The sequence below is a fragment of the Lithobates pipiens genome, unplaced genomic scaffold, assembly GCF_037356315.1.
Source record: "Lithobates pipiens isolate NorthernLeopardFrog02 unplaced genomic scaffold, aLitPip1_a1.2 Scaffold_28, whole genome shotgun sequence".
In the NCBI taxonomy this organism is placed as follows: domain Eukaryota; kingdom Metazoa; phylum Chordata; class Amphibia; order Anura; family Ranidae; genus Lithobates; species Lithobates pipiens.
This window is the reverse complement of record NW_027507789.1, coordinates 108,032,054-108,058,445: the sequence shown is the minus strand read 5'-3', so window position 1 is coordinate 108,058,445 and position 26,392 is coordinate 108,032,054. Positions and strand designations below refer to the sequence as shown.

Here is a 26,392-nt window from a genome sequence, read left to right as displayed (position 1 = left end):
ACTTATCATCTCTTAATGCTTCACCAGGGTGAAGGACATCCAACACATGGAGTGCTTAACTGCCCCTCTTATAAATAAAATAGAGGAGCACAACACGCGATGGCTTTATTGGGACTTTTTTTTCCCTCTTTTCACTTCCCTTTCCTGTCTCTTTTCACTTCCCTCTCCCCTCAGACACCCTAGGGTGTTTCTCTACCCTTTTTCAAAAATATTTCAAAAAGCTTTATGGTGTACGTTGATATCGTGGGTATGACAGTTCTCGCAGGCCATGTGCACAGGTTCTGATTCTTGTACTCCTGAACTTTTTTCACTAGCCGCTACCTCAGGGCTTTTTACCTCAGACGATCTGTTTCTCCTCCCCTGAATTTACACACACAAATCCCCGTTCCTGCTTTCGTGCCTGCAATCGTCAGAGGCCGGCTGGGATCCCCGTCGTCCAAGTGCATTAGGTCCCCTGCCATGTAGCGGGCGTGTGCGCATGCCTGCTATGGCTCTTAAAGGAGCCGCAGTATGTATACAGCAATTCTCGCAGCAGAGCCATTCTGCTGCCGTATATATACATGAGCCAGTCAGGAATCGGTTAAAATTGGATCTGAGGTCGTCAGCAAGGGAATCCAAGCAAGATGACAGAGCAAGGCAAAGATGCAGGACTAGGCGTGGGAACAAGGCAGGAAAACAGGTTGCTTGAAGCATGTTTTACAAACACTGTCACAAGTCAGACACAGAGGGTTTGGCTGGCTTAACCACTTATGGACCACCCACGCAGTTTTACGTTGGCTGTTTTGAAGGAGGATAGCTGCCATAATGCCGGTATCCTCTTCTTCAGCGGGCGTTCCACTACAAGATAAAAGTGGTCTCTGCGGCGGATTCACCACAAGATCACTTTTATCGGCGGTGGGAGAGGGAGCCCGCCGTGATCCGGTGCCTGGCAGAGGCAGTCGCATCTTGTTTCCTGTTAGGTAAGGAGATGAGTGAGGGGAAGATGGCCCCCACCCGTCTCCATACAATTGCTGGGTGAAAGCGACATCAAAGCGTCACTTCCGCCCACAGCTCTTAAAGGGCCATTTAAAAAAAAAAATTTTAATGCCAATTTTTTTTAATTGCATTTTAGTGTAAATATGAGATCTGAGGTGTTTGACCCCAGATCGCATATTTAAGAGGTCCTGCCATGCTTTTTTCTATTACAAGGAATGTTTAAATTTTTTTTTTTTTTTTTTAACGGTGTAAAATAAAAAATAGAAGGTAAAATAAATAAGAAAAAAAATTTAAACGTGCCCCGTCCCGACTACATTACGTGCAGAAGGGAATGTATACGCAAGTAATTCCCGCATATGAAAACAGTGTTCAAACCACACATGTAAGCTATCGCCGTGATCGTTACAGCAAGAGCAATAACTCTAGCCCTAGACCTCCTCTGTAACTCAAAACATGCAACATGTAAAAAATTTTAAACATCTCCTATGGAGATTTTTAAGGGTAAAAGTTTGTCGCCATTCCACGAGCAGCGCAATTTTGAAGCATGACATGTTGGGTGTCAATTTACTTGGCATAACATTATCTTTCACAATATAAAAAAAAAACAATTGGGCTAACTTTACTGTTGTCTTATTTTTTAATTAAAAAAAGTGTATTTTTTCCAAAAAAAGTGCGCTTTCTGTGCAAATACGGTGTGACAGAAAGTATTGCAACGCCCGCCATTTTATTCACTAGGGTGTTAGAACCCCCAAACATCATACATTTTTTTTCTAAGTGATTTTCTAGCAAAAAGAAAAGAAACGGTTTTTAACTTGTAAACAACAAATCTCATAAAGAGGCCCGGTCCTTAACTGGTTTAAACAGGTTTGATCTCCATACAAACAAGTGGCCATTGCCCCCACCTATAACTAGACTATTGTAGCAAGGAGCTTTGGAAGGAAGATGCATGTCAAACAAATACAAAGAGGTTTTCAAGCTCAAACTTACCAACCAGCCAGTGACCAACAATATGGGTTAACAGGGGTTTAGTCTGCACACATTTGCAAATACATGCGTAAGCTACAGGCCCCTTCAAGGCACCCTGTTTTCATTGATGAAAAAATAGTTTTTTTACGTCTTTTTTTTTTTGGATATGTATTATAGCAGAAAGTAAAAAATATTGTTTTTTTCTCAAAATTGTCATCTTTTTTTGTTTATAGCGCAAAAAATAAAAACTGCAGAGCTGATCAAACACCAAAAGAAAGCTCTATTTGTGGGAAAAAAAGACATCAATTTTGTTTGGGTACAGTGCTGCACGACCGCACAATTATCAGTTAAAGCGACATAGTTCCATATCGCAAAAAATGGCCTGGTCAGGAAGTGGGTAAATCCCTCCGGGGCTGAAGTGGTTAAAGCTAAATTCAGTGTCTCATGCTTGTTTAGCCTAGGCAGGGGTTCTTAACCTGGGTTCTATGGACCCCTAAATGGTGCATTGATTGGTTTTATGAGGGATGACATAAAAACTATCATTCACCATACAGGCCCTCCCCCTTGTCCCAGTCAATGAAGTCTCATTCAAAAAAATGTAAGTGTTAGCTCACCTTTACAGAAAATCTGCCCCGCTGTACTTACCTCCCACGATTCCAAGCTGTCAAGGCTCCTGGAAGCTGCTCTAATGGCCCAGGGATTTGAAATCCCTGCTGCTTTCTCTCCTCTCCATAGAGCACAGCCAGTACAGACCAGGTCGATTCTAATTCTGCATACACACGACCAGAATTTTCGTTGGACTAGGTCCAACGGACTTTCTGAATGAAACGGACTTGGCCACATACGACCGGACTAAGTCCGTTCAAAAGTCCATTCGTTTTGAACATGATGGCGTAAATGGGACTAAACAAGGAAGTTCAATAGCCAGTAGCCAATAGCTGCCCTCGCGTCATATTTGGTCCCTCGGACTAGCACACAGATGAACGGTTTTCCCAATTTTTTTAGTCAGTCGGACTCAAATCCGTTGTATAGATTTGAAACATGTTTTATTTCTAGGTCCGTTGGACTTTTGGAGAAAAAAAGTCAGCTGGAGCCCACACATGATCGAATTGTCCGACGGATTCCGATCTGCCGGACCAAGTCTGCCGGAAAGTCCAGTCGTGTGTATGCGGCATAATTGGTCAGCACCGTCACATGGACTGTGGCTAGGAAAGAAAGCAGTGGGGATTTCAAATCCATGTACCATTGAAGTGGTTTGCAGAAATGTCTTGACAGCTCAGCCATTTTAGGTCACCTGTACATATTTCTTTATAAAGGTGAACTTACACTTTCTTGAAAACATCCTGCTATTGCTGATAGCGCCCCCTTTCGCTAAGCATCTCTTGACTCATTGTTGGCCCATGTTTACCATTTAAATTTGTATCATCATTCTCTGCACAAATGCTTCTTGTGCCACTCCATAACAGGAAGTGCTAATTCTCATTTTCTGGAAGTGGTGGTAGTAGTAGTAGTAGATCTGAGCAGAATTAAAATTGTTTTGTTTTAATTTGCACAAGATAATTGTATTTCATTTTTGTAATGAGTGGCCATTACTTTTTGCATGAAAATGGAGTGAGTTTTTTTTGTTAAGATCGTTTACTTTATTCAAATTTTGTGTATGTCATTTATGTATGAGGCAATGAAATTTTAATCCAGTACATATATTCATTGCAAGCAAAGTTGTGTTTATGCAAATTATTCTGGGGAGCTGTTCCATAGCTTTTATCAGGTTCTTAAATTGGTCGATGACTCAAAAGTTAATAACCACTTGATCTAGGGGATTTAACAAACAGGAACATCTACCTGGTTCCCTGCTCTCCCAACTCCAGCTCTGTTATGTGGGCAGGCACTTAACGTCCTCATGCTGTTCCTGCACTGTACATAATGACATGCTGTCCTGTGACTTACTGTTATATACAGTCCCATTTACTGTTGCTAAACCCCACCCCTGCCATCCATCTTTCAGGTATCAGAAACATCACTTTCTACTAAAACTCTTACATTAGATATTTGAAGACAAAAACTGGTTTTAGAACCTGGCAGAGGCAGGGTCAGTCTGGGCAGTAGTAGAACTTTTATATGTATCCTTGACCTATGATCCAAGGAGGCACCACAGGGACATGGAGGTTACTTTGGAGACCAAATAGATACTTGAGAGTACAATAAGGTGCTTGCACTTAAGCTCAGTCAGGTTTATGTTAAAGTGCCAAGTAGACTGACACATAGAATGACATTAAACTTGTACTTATTTCAGGTTCATGATCCTATACATAAAGCAACTGTATAAGTCCAGTACAGAAAATGGGAATCTGATGGAAATCACAGAGGCATGGGCATCAGCAAAAGCCAGTCTGTGCAAAAGGTTCATCCTCTACCTGGTGTCTTGTATTCAGATTACTAGCAAGTTGAATTTCCACTATCATGTAAGTTTTACATTTCAGACAAGACCTGTATTTAATGTGATTACATATACAGCAATGATCATGAAGACAACCACAGACAGCTTGATCTTCTGTGTAGGCTGAATGAGAGAAAATCAATCAATATCTCCATCTACACTAACAGTGTGGATCAAGCTGCCTGACTTGCCCAACAGTAACTGCATCTGAGAGGATGTAGTCACTGTTCAGCTAATATTTTAATTTTCTGCCAGGGTTGGTTAATTTATAATTGACTTTTGTCGAGTCAGGTGGTTGTTCAGAAGGCCACCAATGGCTCAAATTCAGCAGGAATTGTTTCTTTACTACTGGGCATGTATGTAAAAAGTGTTCTGACATTTTAGTCACTGTATGCTTGTCCAGTGATTCTCCAATCAATGAAGGAACATCAGCCCTGATTTTTCTTTGTTGAAAGGCTTGGTGTAGGAAAAAAAAAACATTGTAACGCTGTTAATCTGTTTGATATGTGTGTTTATTTCAGATTATCACTAGTAATGCAGTCATCCAGTTTCTGAGATCTGCAGGTTACTCTTATACAAAGAAAGATTTACTGCAGTCTGAAATGACAGTGTTAAAAACTCTAGACTTCCACATCAACATCCAATCTCCTTTCACATTTGTAGAGATGCTATTAGAAGTTTTAGGTAAGTTCTATCACATTTCCTATATGTTGAAATATACTAACCTTTGGTACATATGTATGGCTAGGTTCACACCTATGCGTTTTTAGTGTGTTTTGCAGTTTGCAGAAACACATTACAGTCGCGTTTTTCAGCCTCTGTTTTTGGAAATGGTCAGGGATTTTTTTTTTCCTGCAACAGATTGCATTTTGTGTGTAATATGGACTTGCACCAAAAATGCAAGTGTTGCATTTTTGATGCATTTTTACATGCATTTTGCATTTTTTTCTCAACAAACTGTGAATAGCCGGTTGTTAAAGATGCAGCGACCAAATTGTCAAAAACTGTCTCTGTATTTTTTTACACTTTCTTCGTGAATGAGTAGGGGTGACCCTATTCATTCACATGGGGGGGGGCAGGATCTGCGGTCCCTTGTTAAAGGGTGCTGCCATATTCCGATAAGCCCAAAGACCCTCACAACCACTGGCCAAGGTTGCAGGGAAGAGGCCCTTGTCCTCATCAACATAGGGACAAGGTTATTTGGGGGCATGTGGCCTGGTATGGCCCCCCCCCTCTTGCCTTTCCTGGCCTGCCAGGCTGGATGCTTGGATAAGGGTCTGGTAGAGCCAAAGGGCCTGGTATGGTTTGGGGGGACCCCCGCACTGTTTTTTAAGGGCCGCTTAGTCACTGGATTTGTACCAGCTGGCGAAAAGCAAACGGGGTACCAATATAAAAGGGGCTGAGATACAGTATATACCTGGTAACAGACCAATCAGCCTAACATCAAAAGTATGTAAACTGTTAGGCCGCGTACACATGCGCGGACTGTTCGCCCAACCTTGTCCGCTGAACAGTGTTTGGGCGGACAGTCCGCTCGTGTGTGGGGCTTCAGCGGACAGTTTCAGCGGACAGTTGGCCGAACAAGGTCTTACGGAAATTCCGAAAAACTGTCCGCTGAAACAAGGTTTCAGCGGACTGTTCGCTCGTGTGTAGGCTTGTTCGGCCAACTAAGTCTCGCGCATGCTCAGAAAGGATTTCCACGTCGGAAGGTTGCATTGCAGTGTATAGGACGTCGTATTTTTCGTCCCGTCGTACGTGCCGTTCACGTCATCGCGCACGGTTTCAGCAAACTGTTCGTCCGTCGTGTGTGGCCATGTCCGTCCATGCTAAGTTTGAGCGGACTGTTCGCTCAAACTGTTGGACGGACAAAGTTGGGCCAACAGTCCGCGCGTGTGTACGCGGCCTTAGAAGGAATGATAAAGGACCATATCAAAGAATTTGCTGATCATTAGTTGTAACCAACATGGGTTTATGAAGAATCATTCTTGCCAGACCAACTTTTTTATCTTCAATCATTTTTTTAATACATTTTTAAAGAGTAAGAATAAGGTATACATAAGCATTATATCCTTCTGTTAAGAAATTTAGAACAAAGAATATCTTACATCAATACATTGACTAGGATTGGATTATAAAAATCTTAAGATATTAGTTGTTATGTTACGGTGAGGAGTTGGAGCTGGTACGTTCGAGCCAGACCAACTTTTTTTCATTCTATGAGGAGGTGAGCTGTCTCTTGGATAGAGTAAGGCCAGTGGACGTAGTGTATCTAGATTTAGTCAATGCAATACAGTACCCAATAGATGCTTAAGTTACAAATTGAGATCTTTTGGCATTGATGCCATGGTATGTACCTGGATAGGAAACTAGTTGCAGGAGCGTGTTCAAAGGGTGGTGATTAATGGAATGTTTTGTGAATGGTCTGGAGTTGTGAGTGGGGTGCTCCAGGGTTCTGTCCTGGAACCAATTCTGTTTAATGTGTTCAGACACTATATAGAGGTTGAAATAAGTAGGAAAATGTAAAGTAATGAACTTGAGAGCTAAAAATATGCAGGCAAGTTACACTCGAGGAGGAAAACCTTTGGAGAAAGCGAAAATGGAAAAGATCTTTGGTCCTAGTAGATAACAGACTCAGCAACATCATGCAGCAGAGTACCACTTGGTACAGTGTCCAGTCGCATCAGTGCAGTATATTTCAGCCTGTGTAGATTTTGATGGGCTACAGGTAGCAGGACTTAATACTGCACCCTTGCTTTCGGGGTACACAAAAATGTCAGAATTGGACACACAGGAGCTATATGCCCAGTATGCACGTGACCTAAGAATCTACAAATCCAAAGGTAAAAACTTTAAATTCCTATACTTATATTGACACACGTTTGATATTTATGAATACTGTCATTATTTACTTTTATATTTACAGTATTTTTCACATTACAATTCGAACTGCATTATCCATAACATAGACATTTCCCAAAAGTGGAACCTCCACTTATCTGATTCCTCCCCCCCTCCAGTGGCACATTTGGCACCTTTTGGGGGGGAGGAGGGAGCGGGTACCTGTTTTTTACAGGTACCCTGTCCCCACTTTCGTGGGACCGCTCCGTACATGACTGGAATCTTTGATGTAGGATACTAATTAGCACACTATCGGTTGCAATAGATGATTTACATAAACCGGCGGGCCACTGGTGAAACTGTTTGTGCTAGCAACAATAGGTCTCCCAGGGGGGTCGACCAGGCGTTTGTGCACCTTTAGAAGATGGTAGAAGTAGGGAGTACTGCATGTTTTTGGAAGCAGAATACCTTTTTATTTAGCATTAAGTACACCATCCCTAGTGTCTATTTACCGGTTCACATTGAAAATTTGGAAAGGGATCAGAGGAGACTCTTAAAGTATCAGTGTCCGATAATAATCGATATGCCTCTTGGGGGTAGTCTGGTCTATCCTGAACCACCAGACTGCCTCCTTTGTTGGCCTGTTTAACAATAATGTCATTATTGGTGGTAATATCTTTTAAGAGCCTTGCCTCCGCAGAGCTCAGATTACTAAATCTTTTACTCATTGGAGCATCACAAAGCTCAATGAACTCTTTATAGGCAGCTTGATAGAATGTTTCAGTGTATGGACCCTTGGAATTAGTGGGATTGAATATGGATGGAGGTTTAAACCCAGTATGTGTAATGTCTGGCTCTTGACACGGGCCTTGTGTATCATTATCAATATTGCATTCCGCCCATAAGTCCTCTAGGATCTATAGAACTTAATTTTGGGACTGAACAATTGCATCATAATCAGTAACCATTGATGTAGGATTTGCACTCTAATTGTTGGAAGCACTAGGCTTAGCATAGTGTCTTTTTAAGGCAAGTAAGTGAATACATTTGTTTAGATCTTAAAAAAGGCCAAATTTATTTAGACCCGTGGAGGGAGTCCATTCTGCTGTTAAGTTGTGCATGGATAGATTAAATATTTTGATAGTACTGTCATCTATATGTACTTTTTGTTCAGCCTTAGACTGTCGTCCCCCTCTTCTACCTCGTCTAAGTTTCATTTTTCTTTGAGTTGCATCACTTCCTTTGGAGATTGGGATAAAAAAGCATCATCCAAAATTGGTGCATGATTGTCCTCACACTCCACCTACTAAAGTGGTTGGGGCAACTCCTAGGACAATGTGCCTTGGCCCAGCGCCCTCTTTAATGTAAACATCTAAATTAGATAAAGGACTGTATCCCTTGGATAGGGAGACTAGGGGATCAATGAGAATGAGGTCACTGTCTCGACATCTTGTGTCTAAACCAGTGGAGGATGATATTGGGACTGACATAGGTTATGAAACACCATCCGTACCCGAAATACTGGAAGCAGATATAGAACCATTTTTTTATGTAATGGATGGAACCAAATCACAATGATAACCATGGGTCTGTTTGTTGTTGATTTTGCTTTTTCTGTTTATTGGTCGTATTTTTATATGATTATTATCTCTGGTGTTATTTCTTCTAATATTCCTACTTCCTCCCTTGCTATCATGATTATTGTGTACACGTTCCCCCTCCTCCCTCCTCTTCTGCCTCAAAAGCCCAATAGACTACACTGCCGGGTTCCCCTAGGAGCAATGGCGGTGACAGCACCCAACTAGCCAATGTAAAATTCCTTTTTTTTTATTGCTTTTAAGTGTAAAATGTGAGATCTGAGGTCTTTTTGACCCCAGATCTTACATTAAGTAGGTCCTGTCATGCTTTTTTTCTATTACAAGGGATGTTTACATTCCTTGTAATAGGAATAAAAGTGATCCAAAAATTTTTTTTAACCACTTCAATACAGGGCACTTAAACACCTTCCTGCCCAGACCAATTTTGAGCTTTCAGCGCTGTCGCACTTTGAATGACAATTGCGCGGTCATACTACACTGTACCCAAATGACATTTTTATCATTTTTTTCCCCACAAATAGAGCATTCTTTTGGTGGTATTTGATCACCTCTACGGTTTTTATTTTTTGCGCTACAAATAAAAAAAAACTAAAATTTTGAAAAAAATAAGTTTTTTTTTGTTTCAATTTTAAAACTTTGTAAATAAGTATGTTTTCTCCTTCACTGATGGGCACTGATAGGGCTACACTGATGGGCACTGATAAGGCGGCACTGATGTGCACCAATGAAGTGGCACTGATGAGGTGGCATTGATGGACACTGATATGTGGCACTGATAGGTGGCACTGATGGGCGACACGGAATGGGCACTGATAGGTGGCACAAATTGGCACTGATAGCTGGCACAAATTGGCACTGATAGCTGGCATGGATGGGCAGCACAGATGGGCATGGATAGGCGGCACAGATGGGCATGGATAGGCGGCACAGATGGGCATGGGTGGGCACTGATAGGTGGCACGGATGGGCACTGATAGGCGGCACAGGTGGGCACTGATAGGCGGCACAGGTGGGCACTCATAGGCGGCATTGTATTATGTTATACTGTACTAATGGATGCCAATCAGTGCCAAACAATAATGTATGCCAATCAGTGATGCCCATTGTGGGCACTGATTGGCATCCATTATGGGCACTGATTGGCATCCATTGTGGCACTGACTGGCATCCCTGGTGGTCTAGGGAGGATTACCTTTTGCTGGGCATCCCTGGTGGTCTGGTGGCGTCCCTGGTGGTCCAGTGTGGGCATCCTCGGGGGGGCTGTGCTGATAATCGATCAGCACAGACCCCCCCCCGTCAGAGGAGCAGCCGATCGGCTCTCCTCTACTTGCGTCTGACAGACGCGAGTGAGGAAAAGCCGATCACCGGCTCTTCCTATTTACACTGTGATCAGCCGTGATTGGACACAGCTGATCACGTGGTAAAGAGTCTCCGTCGGAGACTCTTTACCGAGATCGTAGTTGCCGGGTGTCAGACTGACACCCCGCAGCAACGATCGCCGCGATGCGCGCCCCCGGGGGCACGCAGCGGCTCATAATCCTGATCACGTCATATGACGTCCGATCAGGATTATGCAACCACTTTGCTACCGTCAATTGCCTATAGGGTGGGCGGCAAGTGGTTAAGGGACAGTATAAAAAAAAATAATAATACGTAAGTTGCACCCCATATGTAAAACAGTGTTCAAACCACGTATGTGAGGTATCGCTATGATCGTTAGAGTGAGAGCAATAATTCTAGCAAAAGACCTCCCCTGTAACTCAGAACTGGTAACATGTAGAAATTTTTAACTTTACCTAGATTTTTAAGTGTCAAAGTTTGTTACCATTTTCCGAGAGGGCGCAATTTTGAAGTATAACACGTTGGGTACCAATTTACTTGGCATAACATTATCTGTAACAGTATAAAAAAAATGGGCTGACGTTACTGTTTTCTTACTTTAAAAAAAAAAATTTGAGTTTGTAAGACCGCTGTGCAAACACCGTGTGACATAAAGTATTGCAATGACTGCCATTTTATTTTCTAGGGTGTCTGAAAAAAATATATATAATGTTTTATATAACGTTTTATAATGTATAATGTAATTTACTAGCAAAATAAAAATAATTTTAACTTGTAAACACCAAGTATAAAAAATAGGCTTGGTCCGGGGCGGGCGAAACTCACATGCAAATCACATGCAATGTGAATTCAGCCATACAGATAGTCAGAGGCGGCTCTAGGCTTTGTGAGGCCTTAGGCATAACCTAGACGTGAGGCCCCACTCACCTCTAAAATGGAAAAAAAATAATTGAAGCAATAAAAATTAATTGCATATATTAAGAGTACTGATGTCAGTGTGCTCTAACACACCCAGTGGCGTACTAACTAGGGGGCGGGGGGTGCGGTCCGCCCCAGGTGCCACACATTAGGGGGGTGTCAGGCGGCTCCCCTGTATGAAACAGTGAGAGTGGGACAGGCTTGGTAGTGCAGCTGATGTGACATGCTGAGTAGGGACAGGCAGACAGACCCATTGTCACAAAGCTCTCACTCTCTGTTAAATTATAACAGCCCAGTGAGTGAGTACTCCCCCCCTCCCTCCACAGAGATGGAAGAGTCTGCATTGGCTCTGCCCCCTCTCTCCCCTGCGTGTCCCATCCATGCTCCGTGCAGCCTGTGTGCTGAGCTGTGCTGCGTCTGAAAGGAATGTGGGGGCGGGGACATTTAAACAGTGTGAGCAAGAACATCCAAGTAAGTTATCAGCACTGTCCCTGTGCCCAGACTCTGCCCCCTCTCTCTCTCCCAAATCTCATTCACTCCCCCTCTTTCCTCTGTTATCCTACAGAGTCTTTCCATCATGTTCCCATCATGCTCCTTTACCAGGGTTTACACTAGTGTGTTCATAGACATTGCATGTGATTTACATCGAATTGCTGTGCAAATCACATGCAATGTCTGTGCGATGCAAATTCAGCCATACAAACTGTACGGCTGAAATCGCATTTGCACCAAAATGGTGAGGGACCCTTTTTTTGGTCTGCACTGGAATTGGATTGGATGGGTGTTTACACCTATGCAATCCGATTCTTGCACCATTTCACAGTTTTCACTGCGATTTGCAAACCGATCTGGAGGTGTCATTAATTTTACATTGACACCCGTAGCAGCTTGCAAAGGGCAGCAAGCAACATGCAATGCAGGAATCTGCACTGGAATCTCGTCGATTCCTGCATCACATATATGTGAACCAGAACTCCGGTAGGTTCACACTGATGCGCTGTGGTTCAGTTGGGGTCAAGGAGGTGCAGAGGGTTTTGTAATGTAAAGGTGTCCTGAGGTGCAGGGTGTTGTGTAATGTAAAGGGGTCTAGAGGTGCAGGGTGCTGTGTAATGTAAAGGGGCCCTGAGGTTCAGGGGGTTATGCAATGTAAAGGGGTCTAGAGGTACAGGGGGTTGTGTAATGTAAAGGGGTCTAGAGGTGCAGGGGGTTGTGTAATGTAAAGGGGTCTAGAGGTACAGGGGGTTGTGTAATGTAAAGGGGTCTAGAGGTGCAGGGGGTTGTGTAATGTAAAGAGGTCCAGAGGTTCACCGGTTTTGTAATGTAAAGAGGTCCAGAGGTGTGTAATGTAAAGGGATCCAGAGCTGCGGGGGGCTGTGCAATGTAAAGGAGTCCAGTTGTGGAGAGGGGGTACAAAGTAGTGACAAAGAGATATTGGGGGATGCAGAGGTATGCAGGGGACACAGTGCGGTGTTTTTACATTTTAAAGTGAGGGGAGGTGCCAGATATAGGAGTCGCCCCGGGTGCCGAATGCTCTAGGTACGCCCCTGATCACACCAGTGCTGAGCGCACACTGACACCAGCGCTGAGCGCACACTGACACCAGCACTGAGCGCACACTGACACCAGCACTGAGAGCACACTGACACCACGGCTCTTAATATATGCAATTAATTTGAATTAATACTTAGTACTGTGCGCTGTTGTCAGTGCTCTCAACTCCCCATTCACATGTATCCCTCCAATCACATGTACCACCCTAGTCATATATACCGCACCTTCAGTCACATGTATCACCCCCCCCAGTCACATGTACCACCCCCCCAGTCACATGTACCACCCCCCCAGTCACATGTACCGCACCCCCCAGTCACATGTACCGCACCCCCCAGTCACATGTACCACCCTAGTCATATATACCACCCCCCCAGTCACATGTACCGCACCCCCCAGTCACATGTACCGCACCCCCCAGTCACATGTATCGCACCCCCCAGTCACATGTACCGCACCCCCCAGTCACATGTACCGCATCCCCCAGTCACATGTACCACCCTAGTCATATATACCACCCCCCAGTCACATGTACCACCCTAGTCACATGTACCGCACCCCCCAGTCACATGTACCACCCCCCCAGTCACATGTACCCCCCAGTCATATATACCACCCCCCAGTCACATGTACCACCCCCTCAGTCACATGTACCACCCCCCAGTCACATGTACCACCCTAGTCATATATACCACCCCCTCAGTCACATGCACCCCTCCAGTCACATCCACCCCCCCGCCCATGTACCTCACAGCTCAGTCAGTAGGCTGCAAACAGCGTACTGGAATTGGCTCCGCCTCCACCACGGAAGCCCAGTCCTGGAAGGAGGGTGGACTCTGAAATCCTGTGCTGAGGTGCTAGCTGTGCCCTTGCAAGATATTGGCTGAATGGAGGGACAGGATTTGCTGGCAGGGCAGGGTGTTCCGGGGAGGCAGGGCAGTTGACAGTCTGTGTGTGTGTGTGTCTGCCAATGTTCTGACAGGAGTTTTCTTGACAGGATTGGAGACTGGGCAGTGCCCTGGTGGGGCAGGGTGTTTCTGAGCAGAGAGGAGGCAGACTGACTGGACTGTACTCTGAACGAGGCGGCACAAACCTCTGCTGATTGGACCTTGGACTGATGTATGAGGATAGCCAAAGGAGGCTCTTTAGGCAAAGTAGGAGGTCCGCGAGGCCCCTGGGAGGGCGAGGCCTTAGGCCACTGCCTACTTTGCCTAATTAGAGAGCCGCCTCTGCAGATAGTATGGCTGAATTTGTATCGCATTCGGATCAAACTTGCACAGGACCCTTTTCTCTTATATTCACCGACCAACACAGCTCCTCTCTTAGCCTTTGGGTTGTTACGCCCACCTTTAGGAGAATACTAGGCATACATGTTATGTAAAACACAAAACTTTCCAGTTCCGCCCAGGAGGCGGTCCCTTAGGTAACAACCCTCCAGCCTGCCATTCAGTCATCGGTTTTATTTTGCCTAGTGAAGGAGAAGGACCTAGGAACCCTAACGGGCCCATCGGTCCGTCTTTTTTTCTGCAGAAGCTTGGCTTTTTGCGCAAGATGATAGATCCTGTGATCTGCAAATCAACAGCCAGCTGGACACCCTTATCCTTGCCTGGCCATCGAGCGTGTGCAGGTCGCAGCTCCACGCTAGGCAGGCCGCGACGAAACTTCAGCTCCAGAGGTGGTCGGTGAGCTTTTCTGCTCCGGGGCACACATATGACTGGGCTACTGATGTTTATGTCACAGTGTATCGGGCCAGCAGCCACCCTGTACTGATCAGAGAGTGGGTGTCACGGATGTTATACATAAGCATCCAAGTAGGTAGTCAGATCGCTGGGCTGCACCAAGAAATAGGGACACCAAGTAAAAGGAAAAATATATATTTATTAAAGATAAGGACACACGTGCACCACCAATAAACAGCAACCATAAGCAAGCAAAGAAAATATAAGACAAACCCCAAAACCACCTAACTATCTAACTAACTAATATAATACACAAGCAAGGAAACAAACAAGAAATAATAAAGCAGAGACAAAAGCAACAAGGGGACAGAAACCAGGAATAAGGAAGCAGACCAAGGAGCGGGGAACAGGGCTGGATGACAGTATAACAAATGGGGTGCTGGAACAAACTGGAACAAGAGCAGGTACTGGCAGGAACAAGGGCTAGCAGAGGAATTCTGAAGCACTGAGCATAGTTCAGGGCGGGTCTATATAGTCCAGCAGAGCCATGACAGGTGTGCTTGATGGCACGTCTGAAGTCCGAGCAGGGAGTCACCCGCTGGTAGCCACTGGAATTACACCTTTTGGTCCAGAACGTAATAGTGCCACCAGCAGGTGAAACCAGAAATGACACCGTTCCTGACAGTGGGTCTGTAATGGAATGTCTCCCAGCTCTTGAGGACTGGTAAGTACAGCTCTCCCTGCCTCGGTGGGACTGAGCAGTTGGGCATTCCCTGGGAGGTTGATTCGGGGGTCCCTCACCTCCCTCTCTTCTCTCCCTGTCCCTTTCTCCATCCCCCCTCCCTGTGGGGAATGCTGCAGTGCGGTGTGTGTGTGTCTGTGCAGGGGCTTTCCAGGGGGGCTCTCACCTGGGGGGGGTTGCGATGGCTGGCTGTGTCCTGGGTCCTGTTTTTCATGTCCCTGGAAGGTGCCTGTGCTTGTGTCCTGTGCCGCGCTGTTTCACCGCCATTGTTTCTCTGTCCCTCATTGCTTTTGCATCAGGGGCCATCTTAGATGTGGGCAAGGGAAAGCATGCTCTCCTGGGCTTCGGTGGCTGTTTTCCCTGTAATATGTCCTTATATTGAACTCCGGCAGACATTTTCTGGAAGCCTGAACACTTTTTTAATTGTTCTGTAGCGGCAGCATGTGCTCCTATGCTCTGGTGGCCATTTTCCCTGTGTTTTATGTCCTTATACTGGACGCTTTGCAGCCATTTTCTTTGAGCCTGAGCACACTGCAGAGCGGTTTCAGCACCATTAGCAGCTGCTTCCACCGACACAGAGCTGATTTCTATGCACCTGGGAGCCAGAGACTACAGGCACTACCAGCTGGATAGCGCAGGACCCCTCAGTGTGTTGAGTCCTGCGGGAAAGAGCCCCTCAGCCAGCAGCAGTAAGGAGGGTGGGACTATCACTGTCCTATGTCCCCTTTATGTGGCAGACAGGGTAGGGTCAGCATGGCTTCAGAAACTGGTGTTTCTAGCCCCAAAATCCAATTGCAATTGCAACCGGACTGCACAGTGCCCTTGGACACCTTGTCGGCGGTCCTCAAAACGTTCGTTGCCAAGATGCGTGGATGCAAAGGTGCTAAAAACTGTCCCCTGCCCCCCTCCGTCCTCTGGGGAGAGCTCTAATGCAGACTCAGGCCCTGCTGAGGCTGGTGACCCCTGCTCTGTCATTTCAGATGACGCTGACCAGGACTGTTTGGAGAGTGAGGATGAGTCTCCGTCCGGGTCCGTGTGACAAAGCACTTGTTGGAGCACTTATCACAGCTGTGTGTGATACCCTGAAGATTCATTAGCCAGCAGATTCCTCTGCTGAGGTAGCGGTCCCTTTTGGGTCCCGTAAACCAGCCCGTTCACCTAAGATGTTCCCGTATCTGACTTATTTTGACAAGTTCATTTACAAGGAATGAGGTCGACCGAAGATCTTTTCGGTCCCCAAATACATGGCAGTGCGTTATCCCTTTGAGGAGAGCCTTCTCAAAAAGTGGTCGGCTCCTCCGGTCGTGGACCCCCCAGTATCCAGGTTAAACAAAGTAATCACGATTCCGGTAGAGGGGACTCCTGCATTTAAGGATCCCACGGACAGGAAGGCCGAGGCAGTGGCTCATTCCTTGTTCACGGTTGTGGGGTCAGCCGTGCAACCAATACTGGCACCTGCACTTGTGTCGCAGACACTAACTGAGTGGGCAACAGAACAACAGGCTTCTCCTGTCTGCGTGGAACTAGCAGACCAATTAGTGCAAGGCCTTAAGTACGTTTGTGATGAGGCTCTGGATACTTTTCCCCTGTTATCCAGGACTTCCATGTCAGCAGTGGTGCTGCGGCACCTGATTTGGTTAAAATGCTTGTCTGATGACCAGGCATCCAAGAAAGCACTGACGGATCTCCCCTTCCTTGTTGACCGGCTTCTTGGAGCCTCTTTGGATGACATTATTAAGAATGACACTGGTGGTAAGAGTACACTACTCCCACAGGCGAGGAGGGCTAAGGAGCCATGCCGTAGGCAAGGGCCCTCCTTTTCCGCTCACAAATGGATTTTTTGTCCACCTCGAGCTTCGGCCAAACGTCCCCGGGCCGACAGGACGTCCATGGAAGGTCCGAAACGTCCCTGGAACTGCAAGCCTAACAAGCCTGCAAACAAAAGTGCTACTGCATGAAGGTTTGCCCCCACCCATGACTCGGGTGGGGGGTCGCCTTTGGGAGTTTGCAGCCCGGTGGTCCTCTCGGCTGTCCGACCAATGGGTCTGCGGTCTGATTTCCTCAGGCTACAAGATAGATCTTCTCTCTTGGCCGCCAAACAGATTCTTCCCCTCCAACATTCCCGTTCTCCCGGCTTGCCGGGAGGCCCTCTTGGGGGCCATAAATGACTTGCTGAATCGCGGGTGATTGTATCGGTTCCAGAATCAACGTTTCCAGGGGTTCTACTCGAACCTGTTTGTAATTCCCAAAAAGGAAGGGGTACGTCCAAACTTGGATCTAAAATCCCTCAACCACTTTGTGAAAGGGCAGAGGTTCAGAATGGAATCAGTTCGCTCAGTAGTCGCCGCACTCCATCAGGGGGACTCCCTGGCGTCCTTAGACATCCAGGATGCGTACCAGCACATACCCATATGCCTCCGGCATCAAAAGTTTCTGCGGTTGGCAGTCAGGGAAGCCCAATATCAGTTTGTGGCTCTCCCTTTTGGTTTGACATCGCCCCCCCCCCCCCCCCCCGAGTCTTTACCAAGGTATTGGCTCCAGTTTTGGCGTTGGTGCGTGGGATCGCAATCGTGTGATACCTAGATGATCTCCTCCTGAGAGCATCTTCCGCCTCAGAGTTAGAGGAGGATCCAGGTGAGCCAGCTAGTCAGAGATTCACTGATCTGGTGGCTGAGGTCCCCGGAGCTTCAGTTCCTGCCTCTAAAATGGACAGTGATCAAAACGGATGCCAGCCTATCCGGCTGGGGAGGAGTGATGGGGGTTCAGTTGTCTCAGGGCCTCTGGTCGACGGAGGAATCCAAATTGCCGATCAATCTGCTGGAGCTGAGAGCGATCAGGCTATGCCTCTCCACATGGTCGATGAGACTGCAAGGGTGTCCGATCAGGATCCAGTCAGACACTGTGGTGGCGTATGTCAATCACCAAGGAGGAACAAGAAGCTCAGCCGCCGCACGGGAGTTTGCTCACATACTTTGGTGGGCAGAGCGACATGTAGCGACCCTGTCGGTCAGTTACATCCTGGGAGTGGAGAACTGGCAGGCAGACTACAGTGGTGTGAAAAAGTGTTTCCCCCCTTCCTCACTTCCTGTTCCTTTGCATGTTTGTCACACTTAAGTGTTTCGGAACATCAAACCAATTTAAACAATAGTCAAGGACAACACAAGTAAACACAAAATGCAATTTGTAAATGAAGGTGTTTATTATTAAAGGTGAAAAAAATCCAAACCATCATGGCCCTGTGTGAAAAAGTGATTGCCCCCTAAACCTAATAACTGGTTGGGCCACCCTTAGCAGCAACAACTGCAACCAAGCGTTTGCGATAACGTGCAATGAGGCTTTTACAGCGTCCTGGAGGAATTTTGGCCCACTCATCTTTGCAGAATTGTCCTAATTCAGTTACATTAGAGGGTTTTCGAGCATGAACGGCCTTTTTAAGGTCATACCACAACATCTCAATAGGATTCAGGTCAGGACTTTGGCTAGGCCACTCCAATGTCTTCATTTTGTTTTTCTTCAGCCATTCGGTGGTGGACTTACTGGTGTGTTTAGGATCATTGTCCTGCTGCAGAACCCAAGTTCGTTTCAGCTTGAGTACACGAACAGATGGTCGGACATTCTCCTTCAGGATCTCTTGGTAGACAGCAGAATTCATAGTTCCTTTTATCACGGCAAGTCTTCCAGGTCCTGAAGCAGCAAAACAGCCCCAGACCATCACACTACCACCACCATATTTTACTGTTGGTATAATGTTCTTTTTATGAAATGCAGTGTTCCTTCTACGCCAGATATACTTGGACACACACCTTTCAAAGAGTTCCACTTTTGTCTCATCGGTCCACAGAATGTTGTCCCAAAAGTCTTGGGGATCATCAAGATGTGTTGTGGAGAAATTGAGATGAGCTTTGATGTTCTTTTTGCTCAGCAGTGGTTTTCTCCTTGGAACTCTGCCATGCAGGCCATTTTTGCCCAGTCTTTTCCTGATGGTGGAGGCATGAACGCTGACCTTAACTGAGGCAAGTGAGGCCTGCAGTTCCTTGGACGTTGTTGTGGGGTCTTTTTTGTGACCTCTTGGATGAGTCGTCGCAGCGCTCTTGGGGTAATTTTGGGCGGCCGGCCACTCCTGGGAAGGTTCACCACTGTTCCATGTCTTCGCCATTTGTGGATAATGGCTCTCACTGTGGTTCGCTGGATTCCCAAAGCTTTGGAAATGGCTTTATAACCCTTTCCAGACTGATAGATCTCAATTACTTTCTTTCTCAATTGTTCCTGAATTTCTTTGGGTCTCGGCATGATGTGTAGCTTTTAAGGATCTTCTGGTGGACCTTACTGTGTCAAGCAGCTCCTATTTAAGTGATGCCTTGATTGTGAACAGGTGTGGCAATAATCAGGCCTGGGTGTGGCTAGAGAAATTTAACTCAGGTGTGGACAACCACAGTTATAGTATGTTTTAACAAGGGGGGCAATCACTTTTTCACACAGGGCCATGATGGTTTGGATTTTTTTTCACCTTTAATAATAAACACCTTCATTTACAAATTGCATTTTGTGTTTACTTGTGTTGTCCTTGACTATTGTTTAAATTGGTTTGATGTTCCGAAACACTTAAGTGTGACAAACATGCAAAGGAACAGGAAATGAGGAAGGGGGCAAACACTTTTTCACACCACTGTATCTGAGTCGCCAGATGCTGGAACCAGGAGAATAGGCGTTGCATCTGGAGATATTCAGGCTGCTGTGCCTGTGGTGGGGCACATCAGACGTGGATCTGCTGGCCTCCCGTCTCAATCGGAAGGTGCCGAGATTCGTGTCCAGGACAACAGATCCTTGGGCAGATGCGTCAGACGTAGCTCCGTGGGGTCAGTATCAGCTGATCTATGACTTTCCTCCATTGAAGCTGCTACCATGTCTGCTCCACAGAGTGGAAGTCAAGGGGATTCCAGTAATTCTGGTCGCCCCAGATTGGCCGCAGCATCCTTGGTACACAGACCTAGTGCGGCTGGTGGCAGACGCCCCCTGGCGACTGCTGTTATGAGAGGATCTTCTGTCTCAAGGTCCAATTCTCCATCCTGCTTTACCATCGCTGGCTTTAACGGCATGGCTATTGAGAGCCAGGTGTTGAGGAACAGGGGCCTGTCAGAAGATTTATCATCGTACCTGGAAGGCCTACATCTCCATGTGTGAGGAGAAAGGATGGCATCCGCGCTCCTTTGCTATATCCAGGATCCTGCTGTTTCTTCAGCAAGGAGTAGACCAGAAGTTGCCGTTAAGCACCATTAAAGGACAAATATTAGCCTTGGCTGTCTTTTTTCAGTGACCCCTGGCGTCTCACTCACTGGTGAGTACCTTTGTTCAAGGGGTGCGACATGTAGTCCCTCTGGTGCGTCCACCGTTACCCCCATGGGATCTGAACCTGGTGTTATCGGCGCTGCAAAAACCGTCATTTGAAAATATCAGGGAGATCCCTCTGTTGACTCTTTCCCAGAAAGTGGTCTTTCTAGTGGCCATTACATCGGCCAGGAGGGTTTCGGAACTGGCGGCCCTGTCCTGCAAGTCGCCCTACCTGGTTATCCACAAGGATAAGGTGGTGTTGCGTCCACAACCATCTTTTCTGCAAAAGGAAGGTTTTGGCGTTTCACATCAATGAGGACATTGTGTTATCATCTCTGTGTCCTAAGCTGACACATCCTAAGGAGGTGGCCCTTCACGCTCTGGACATGGTTCGGGCTCTGAAGGTGTATTTGTCTGCCACGACTCCCTTTTGGAAGTCAGACTCGCTGTTTGTTTCGGTGGCTGGTCCAAAGAAAGACATGGCGGTCTCGTCGGCCATCATTTCCAGGTGGATCATACAGATTGTAGTACAAGCCTACGCCTTGAAGGGGCAGATGCCCCCCTTTCCCATCATGGCCCACTCCACAAGGGCAATCGGAATGTCTTGGGCCTTCCGACACCAATCGTCTGTCACTCAAGTGTGTAAAGCAGCGACCTGGTCGTCTGTCCACACGTTTACCAAGTTCTACAAGGTAGACGTTAGTGCATCGGCTGATGCCTGTTTTGGCCTCAAAGTTTTGCAGGCAGCCGTATACTTGCAATTGAGTATGCAATATTTTTATTTTTTCCTGGTTTTTAGATAAAAACACAGTACCGTTAATGCACTGTTCCATTACATTCCGCAGTTTTTGGTGCGGTTGTGGGTAGTCACTCCTGATGAGGGTACCCTGGTTTTGTGGTGGATTCCTTCCACGCACTTGTTTTTTGTGGGTAAAGTTACACTAGTTCCCACTTGCCATGGTGGATGAAGTTTTTTTTATGCTGTTTTCCTGTCCCTCGTTTGGCACTGTTTGGGGACATGCCAATGGCTAAGAGAGGTGCTGTGTCAGTCGGTGAATATAAGAGAAAATATGATTTTTGTCACCCATGTGATCCAATTCTGCTGCGGACCCAAAAAAATAGGATTTTTTGTACTCACCGTAAAATCCTTTTCTCTGTAATTCACGGACCAACACAGCACCCGCCCCTCCTTTTTCTCTTTACGTTATACTGCTTGTTGGCGTACTGATGACTGCATGGCAGGCTGGAGGGTTGTTACCTAAGGGACCGCCCCCTGGGCGGAATTGGAAAGTTCTGTGTTTTACATAACATGTATGCCTAGCATTCTCCTAAAGGTGGGTGTAACAACCCAATGGCTAAGAGAGGAGCTGTGTCGGTTGGTGAATTACAGAGAAAAGGATTTTACGGTGAGTACATAAAATCCTATTTTTTTGGTCCGCAGCAGAATTGGATCACATGGGTGTCGATCCGATTCCTGTCCGAATTTGCAGATTGCACTGCGATAGGCAAACTGATTTAGAGGTGTCAGTAACTTTTAATTGACAATCCCAGCAGTTCGCATAGGACAGTGTGAACTGCCGCTGAGAGATATGCGATGCGGGAACTCGCAGTGGATTGGCAGGGCTCCCGCATCGCAGCACTGTGTACCGGCCCTTAATATCTGCCATAATACTTTCTTCTCTGTCATTTTATCTTCCAGTAGTGTATGGCCCACCTATCTACCCTGAAATTTTCTAGCTTCCTCTATCCTAATTTAAATACTCATCCTGTCATTCATTGAGCCTTTCACCTAGCACATCCGGCACCTTTCCATTCAAGTGCAAACATATAGAGTATACTTGCATTATACTTCCCTCTTGCGTCCAGATTTGAAGGAAGCCTATATTAAAGTGAAAGTAAACCCTTCTATCTTTTTCAGCCAAAACATTAGATCGTTTGACAGTTTGGTTGACAGCACAACCATTGTGACTTACATTCGTGGCACGTACCGGAAATGTAACTGTTTTTTGAAACTGTTAAATTCCTAGGTTTACTACCACTTTAACCACTTCGGCCCCGGAAGATTTTACCCCCTTCCTGACCAGAGCACTTTTTGCAATTCAGCACTGCGTCGCTTTAACTGACAATTGCGCGGTCGTGCTACGTGGCTCCCAAACAAAATTGACGTCCTTTTTTTCCACAAATAGAGCTTTCTTTTGGTGGTATTTGATCACCCCTGCGGTTATTTATTTGCGCTATAAACAAAAAAAGAGTGACAATTTTGAAAAAAACGCATTCTTTTTAAAATTTTGCTATAATAAATATCCCCCAAAAATATATAAAACAGTTTTTTTTCCTCAGATTAGGCTGATACGTATTCTTCTACATATTTTTGGTAAAGAAAAAAAAACGCAATGAGTGTTTGATTGGTTTTCGCAAAAGTTATAGCGTTTTTTTTACTAGTAATGACGGTGATCAGTGATTTATATCGTGACTACGACATTATGGCAGATACATCGGACATTTTTTACACATTTTTGGGACCATTGTCATTTATACAGCAATCAGTGCTATACAAATGCACCGATTCCTGTGTAAATGACACTGGCAGTGAAGGGGTTAACCACTAGGTGGCACGGTAAGTGTGTCCTGGGGAGTGTTTCTGTGGGGGGGCATGGCTACGATCACAGGGAGCAGAGATCAGTGACACTGTCACTAGGCAGAACGGGGAGATGCTTGTTTACATTAGCATCTCCCCTTCCTTCCTCCCCGTGAGATGATCGCTGGTATCCCTGCAACGATCGAGTCCGCGGGACCCATGACCCGACTCACGGAGGTCCTGGCCGGCGCTACACCGGCGCCGCACACGTGATGGCATGGCGGCAAATTTAAAGAGATGTACAGGTATGCCCATTTGCCCAGCCGCGCCATTCTGCCTACGTACATGGGCTTGCGTAGGTCGGGAACCGGTTAAGACAAGCTTGGGAACTGCCGATGCTCACCTTCATATTCTGGATTAAGAAGGTGCCAGGCTATTTCATTTATTGACCCAGAGCAAGCAAGCAGATTAAAAATATTGGAAAATATGAAGATTTTGAAATATTGAAAATTACTTTTGAAATTACATTGACACCTTAAAGTTTATGAGATATAAGTGATTGAATTCACATAAACTTTAAAATATTACCTGGTAATCTTGCCATGATCCTGGTTCAGGCACTTCCTATTACAGAAATCCAGTATATCCTCACAAACCCAGGACCCTGCATTCACTACATCTGGTCTATAACAGTACACCGAACGTGGAAATTCAATTATTTTGTTGATATACAGTAAATAGCTAAATACCCTTTCTCATCAGCAGTATATAGCAGTCTTGTGACTTCTATTGGTGTCTGGTTAAAGCTTGTATGAGTAGTTTTCATTCCACTCTGACTGTCCTATGATACTGTAGGACCCCTAACCCTCTGTCTGGACGGTGCTGATTGGCCCTGTGCTGACCACATGCTATCGCCCAGGAAAAAAAAATTCTAGCAATTCACACCAAACTGAGCATTTGTAAAGTTGTCTCCAAAGGCTCTGACTTATCAGGAGATGGATTGGGATTGGGGACTGTGGAAAAAGGGGAGGATCAGAGAAAACAAGATCACAAAGCCTTTTTACACAATGGAAGAGAGATTGGGACATTTTTAATGAGGCATATTATTTGATAATGATAATTGTTAAACATATATTTATTTGTACCTTCTAAAATAGTGATTTTACAAGTCTATGACAGTTGGTAAATGCATAAGTACAAATTTTTAATAAAACATAATTATGACATAATTGACATGACACATAGCATAACATGGTGTGGAAGAATAATCTCCATGACAGAATTCCCTATAGGACTATATAACATGTAGGGTCTAAAATATATTGCATTAAATGCATGGTACACCATCTGTAGGACATGGTGCATCTGTGTAAGCCTGACGCATTTTGTGGGACAATTCCGACTCTTATGGGGCTGATGAAGCATCATTCTATAGAAATACAAATGTACATAAGTAGCCTAATCGAATAAGTATACCAAAATATTGGCAAAAGTAGTAGGTATCAGGGACCAAACTGAGTCCTAGTCCTATTGGGAATTCTGTCATGGAGATTATTCTTCCACACCATGTTATGCTATGTGTCATGTCATTTATGTCATAATTATGTTTTATTAAAAATTTGTAATTATGCATTTAATAACTGTCATAGACTTGTAAAAGCACTATTGTAGAAGGAACAAATAAATATATGTTTAACAATTATTCATTATCCAATAATATGCCTCATTCAAAGTCTCAATCTCTCTTCCAATCCATACCACTAGGGATGGAGGCACATATATATGATTATACATATAAGTCTCATATAAAGTCCCAAACCTCTCTTCCATTTTAGCCTTTTTACACAGTACAAAGGATTAAACCCTTAGGTTCCACAGCGACTATAACAAGCATTTGTGGGTTTAGTAACACTTTAATTTAAAGTGGTTGTACACCCTTACAAACCACTTTGACCTACAGGTAAGCCTAGATTAAGGTTTACATGTAGGTCCAAGAAATATCTCCTAAACCTACATGCTTTAGGACAGGGATATGCAATTAGCGGACCTCCAGCTGTTGCAGAACTACAAGTCCCATGAGGCATAGCAAGACTCTGAGAGCCACAAGCATGACACCCAGAGGCAGAGGCATGATGGGACGTGTCGTTTTGCAATAGCTGGAGGTCCGCTAATTGCATATCCCTGGTTTAGGAGATATTTACAAAAAGACAGGCCGTAGACAGCGGCGCACAGGCGCACTGAGCATGCCGCTGCTAACGCCGATATGCCGTTAGTGGCAGCTCCCATGCACATGCGCGGGAGTGACGTCATCGCTGCTTCGGCGCTGTGAGTGGCTGGACCAGCAATACCCGGAAGAAGATGGACACTCCGTGGAAGAGGGGACAGCGGCGACATTGCTGGCTCCTGTGTCAGGTAAGTGACACATAATGGGCTACTATGCGGTGCATAGTAGCCCATTATGCTTTACCTTTGCAGGGAGACAAAGAAGAAGCAAACCCATCAGGGTTTACTTCCTCTTTAAAATACTCATAAAGCTTCGGTCTTAGATAATGCAATCTGGCAATCAGATACAGATCAAAGTAAAATGTCAATGAACTGATACATGTTAATTAAAATTTAACATGGTGTTTTGAATTTTGCAGGGTATAATGGCTGTTCTCTGCAACTAAAGGAAGTGTATGATATGAGTGCGATGGTACTGGATTTGGTTTATTTGCTTAGAAATCCTATTTATGACACCGTACTTAAGTCAACGGTGGAGCTGCCAACTCCAAGTAATACACAGAGGTGAGGGTTTAAGTCCTGTCTTTATATTCGCTGGCTTAATACCATTGATTAATAATATTTTTCTTAATAGGAGCAAATTTCTGGTTGTAAAGGAAGATGCAATGCTTCTGGGTACTGGAATCATTGCAGCCAGCACCTATATAATAAGCCAGAACTCTTGGAAACAGGTACCTAAAAAAACATAGACTGATGTGGTCAGTTTGGGACACTTGAAGGTTAATTCTCCTAAACATAAATTATGTTTGCATGCATTATTTGATTATATTTCTGACCTATGATCCCCTGATAGCTTGATGTTTTTCAGCAGATTTAACAGGAAACACTTATATAATCAATTTACAGTATTTTTTTTTGTTTTTTTTTTTATAAAAATGAACAAAGATCATCACACAAATTTTCACTTTTTAAAATACTACTTCCTAAAAGCACACATTAATTGTGTGGTTCTTCGAGGAGTATTGTAAACAGAGCATTGCACAGAGCCATTCCTGGTGTAATAACTAAAAGTAGAACTATAGGCAAAACTTAATTTTGAATAGACTAAGACCCCTTTCACACTGAATCGGTTTTCCGGCACTTTAGCGCTAGAAATAGTGTCTGAAAAGCCATCTAATCCATCTCCACTCTATCCAAAACTAAAAATAAAATTTTGCC

At 45.2% G+C, this 26,392-nt stretch overlaps 1 protein-coding gene across 1 annotated transcript in view; it reads left to right on the top strand.

Annotated features, from left to right (window-relative positions):
* The window catches only part of CNTD1 (cyclin N-terminal domain containing 1), a 160,817-nt gene that overhangs the window by 84,621 nt on the left and 49,804 nt on the right, over nucleotides 1-26,392 (top strand). Inside the window, exons 4-7 of the mRNA XM_077459515.1 lie at nucleotides 4,235-4,403; nucleotides 4,900-5,062; nucleotides 25,594-25,738; nucleotides 25,809-25,905. Coding sequence (XP_077315641.1) covers nucleotides 4,235-4,403; nucleotides 4,900-5,062; nucleotides 25,594-25,738; nucleotides 25,809-25,905 — 574 coding nt within the window. The remainder of the gene's footprint in view (nucleotides 1-4,234; nucleotides 4,404-4,899; nucleotides 5,063-25,593; nucleotides 25,739-25,808; nucleotides 25,906-26,392) is intronic.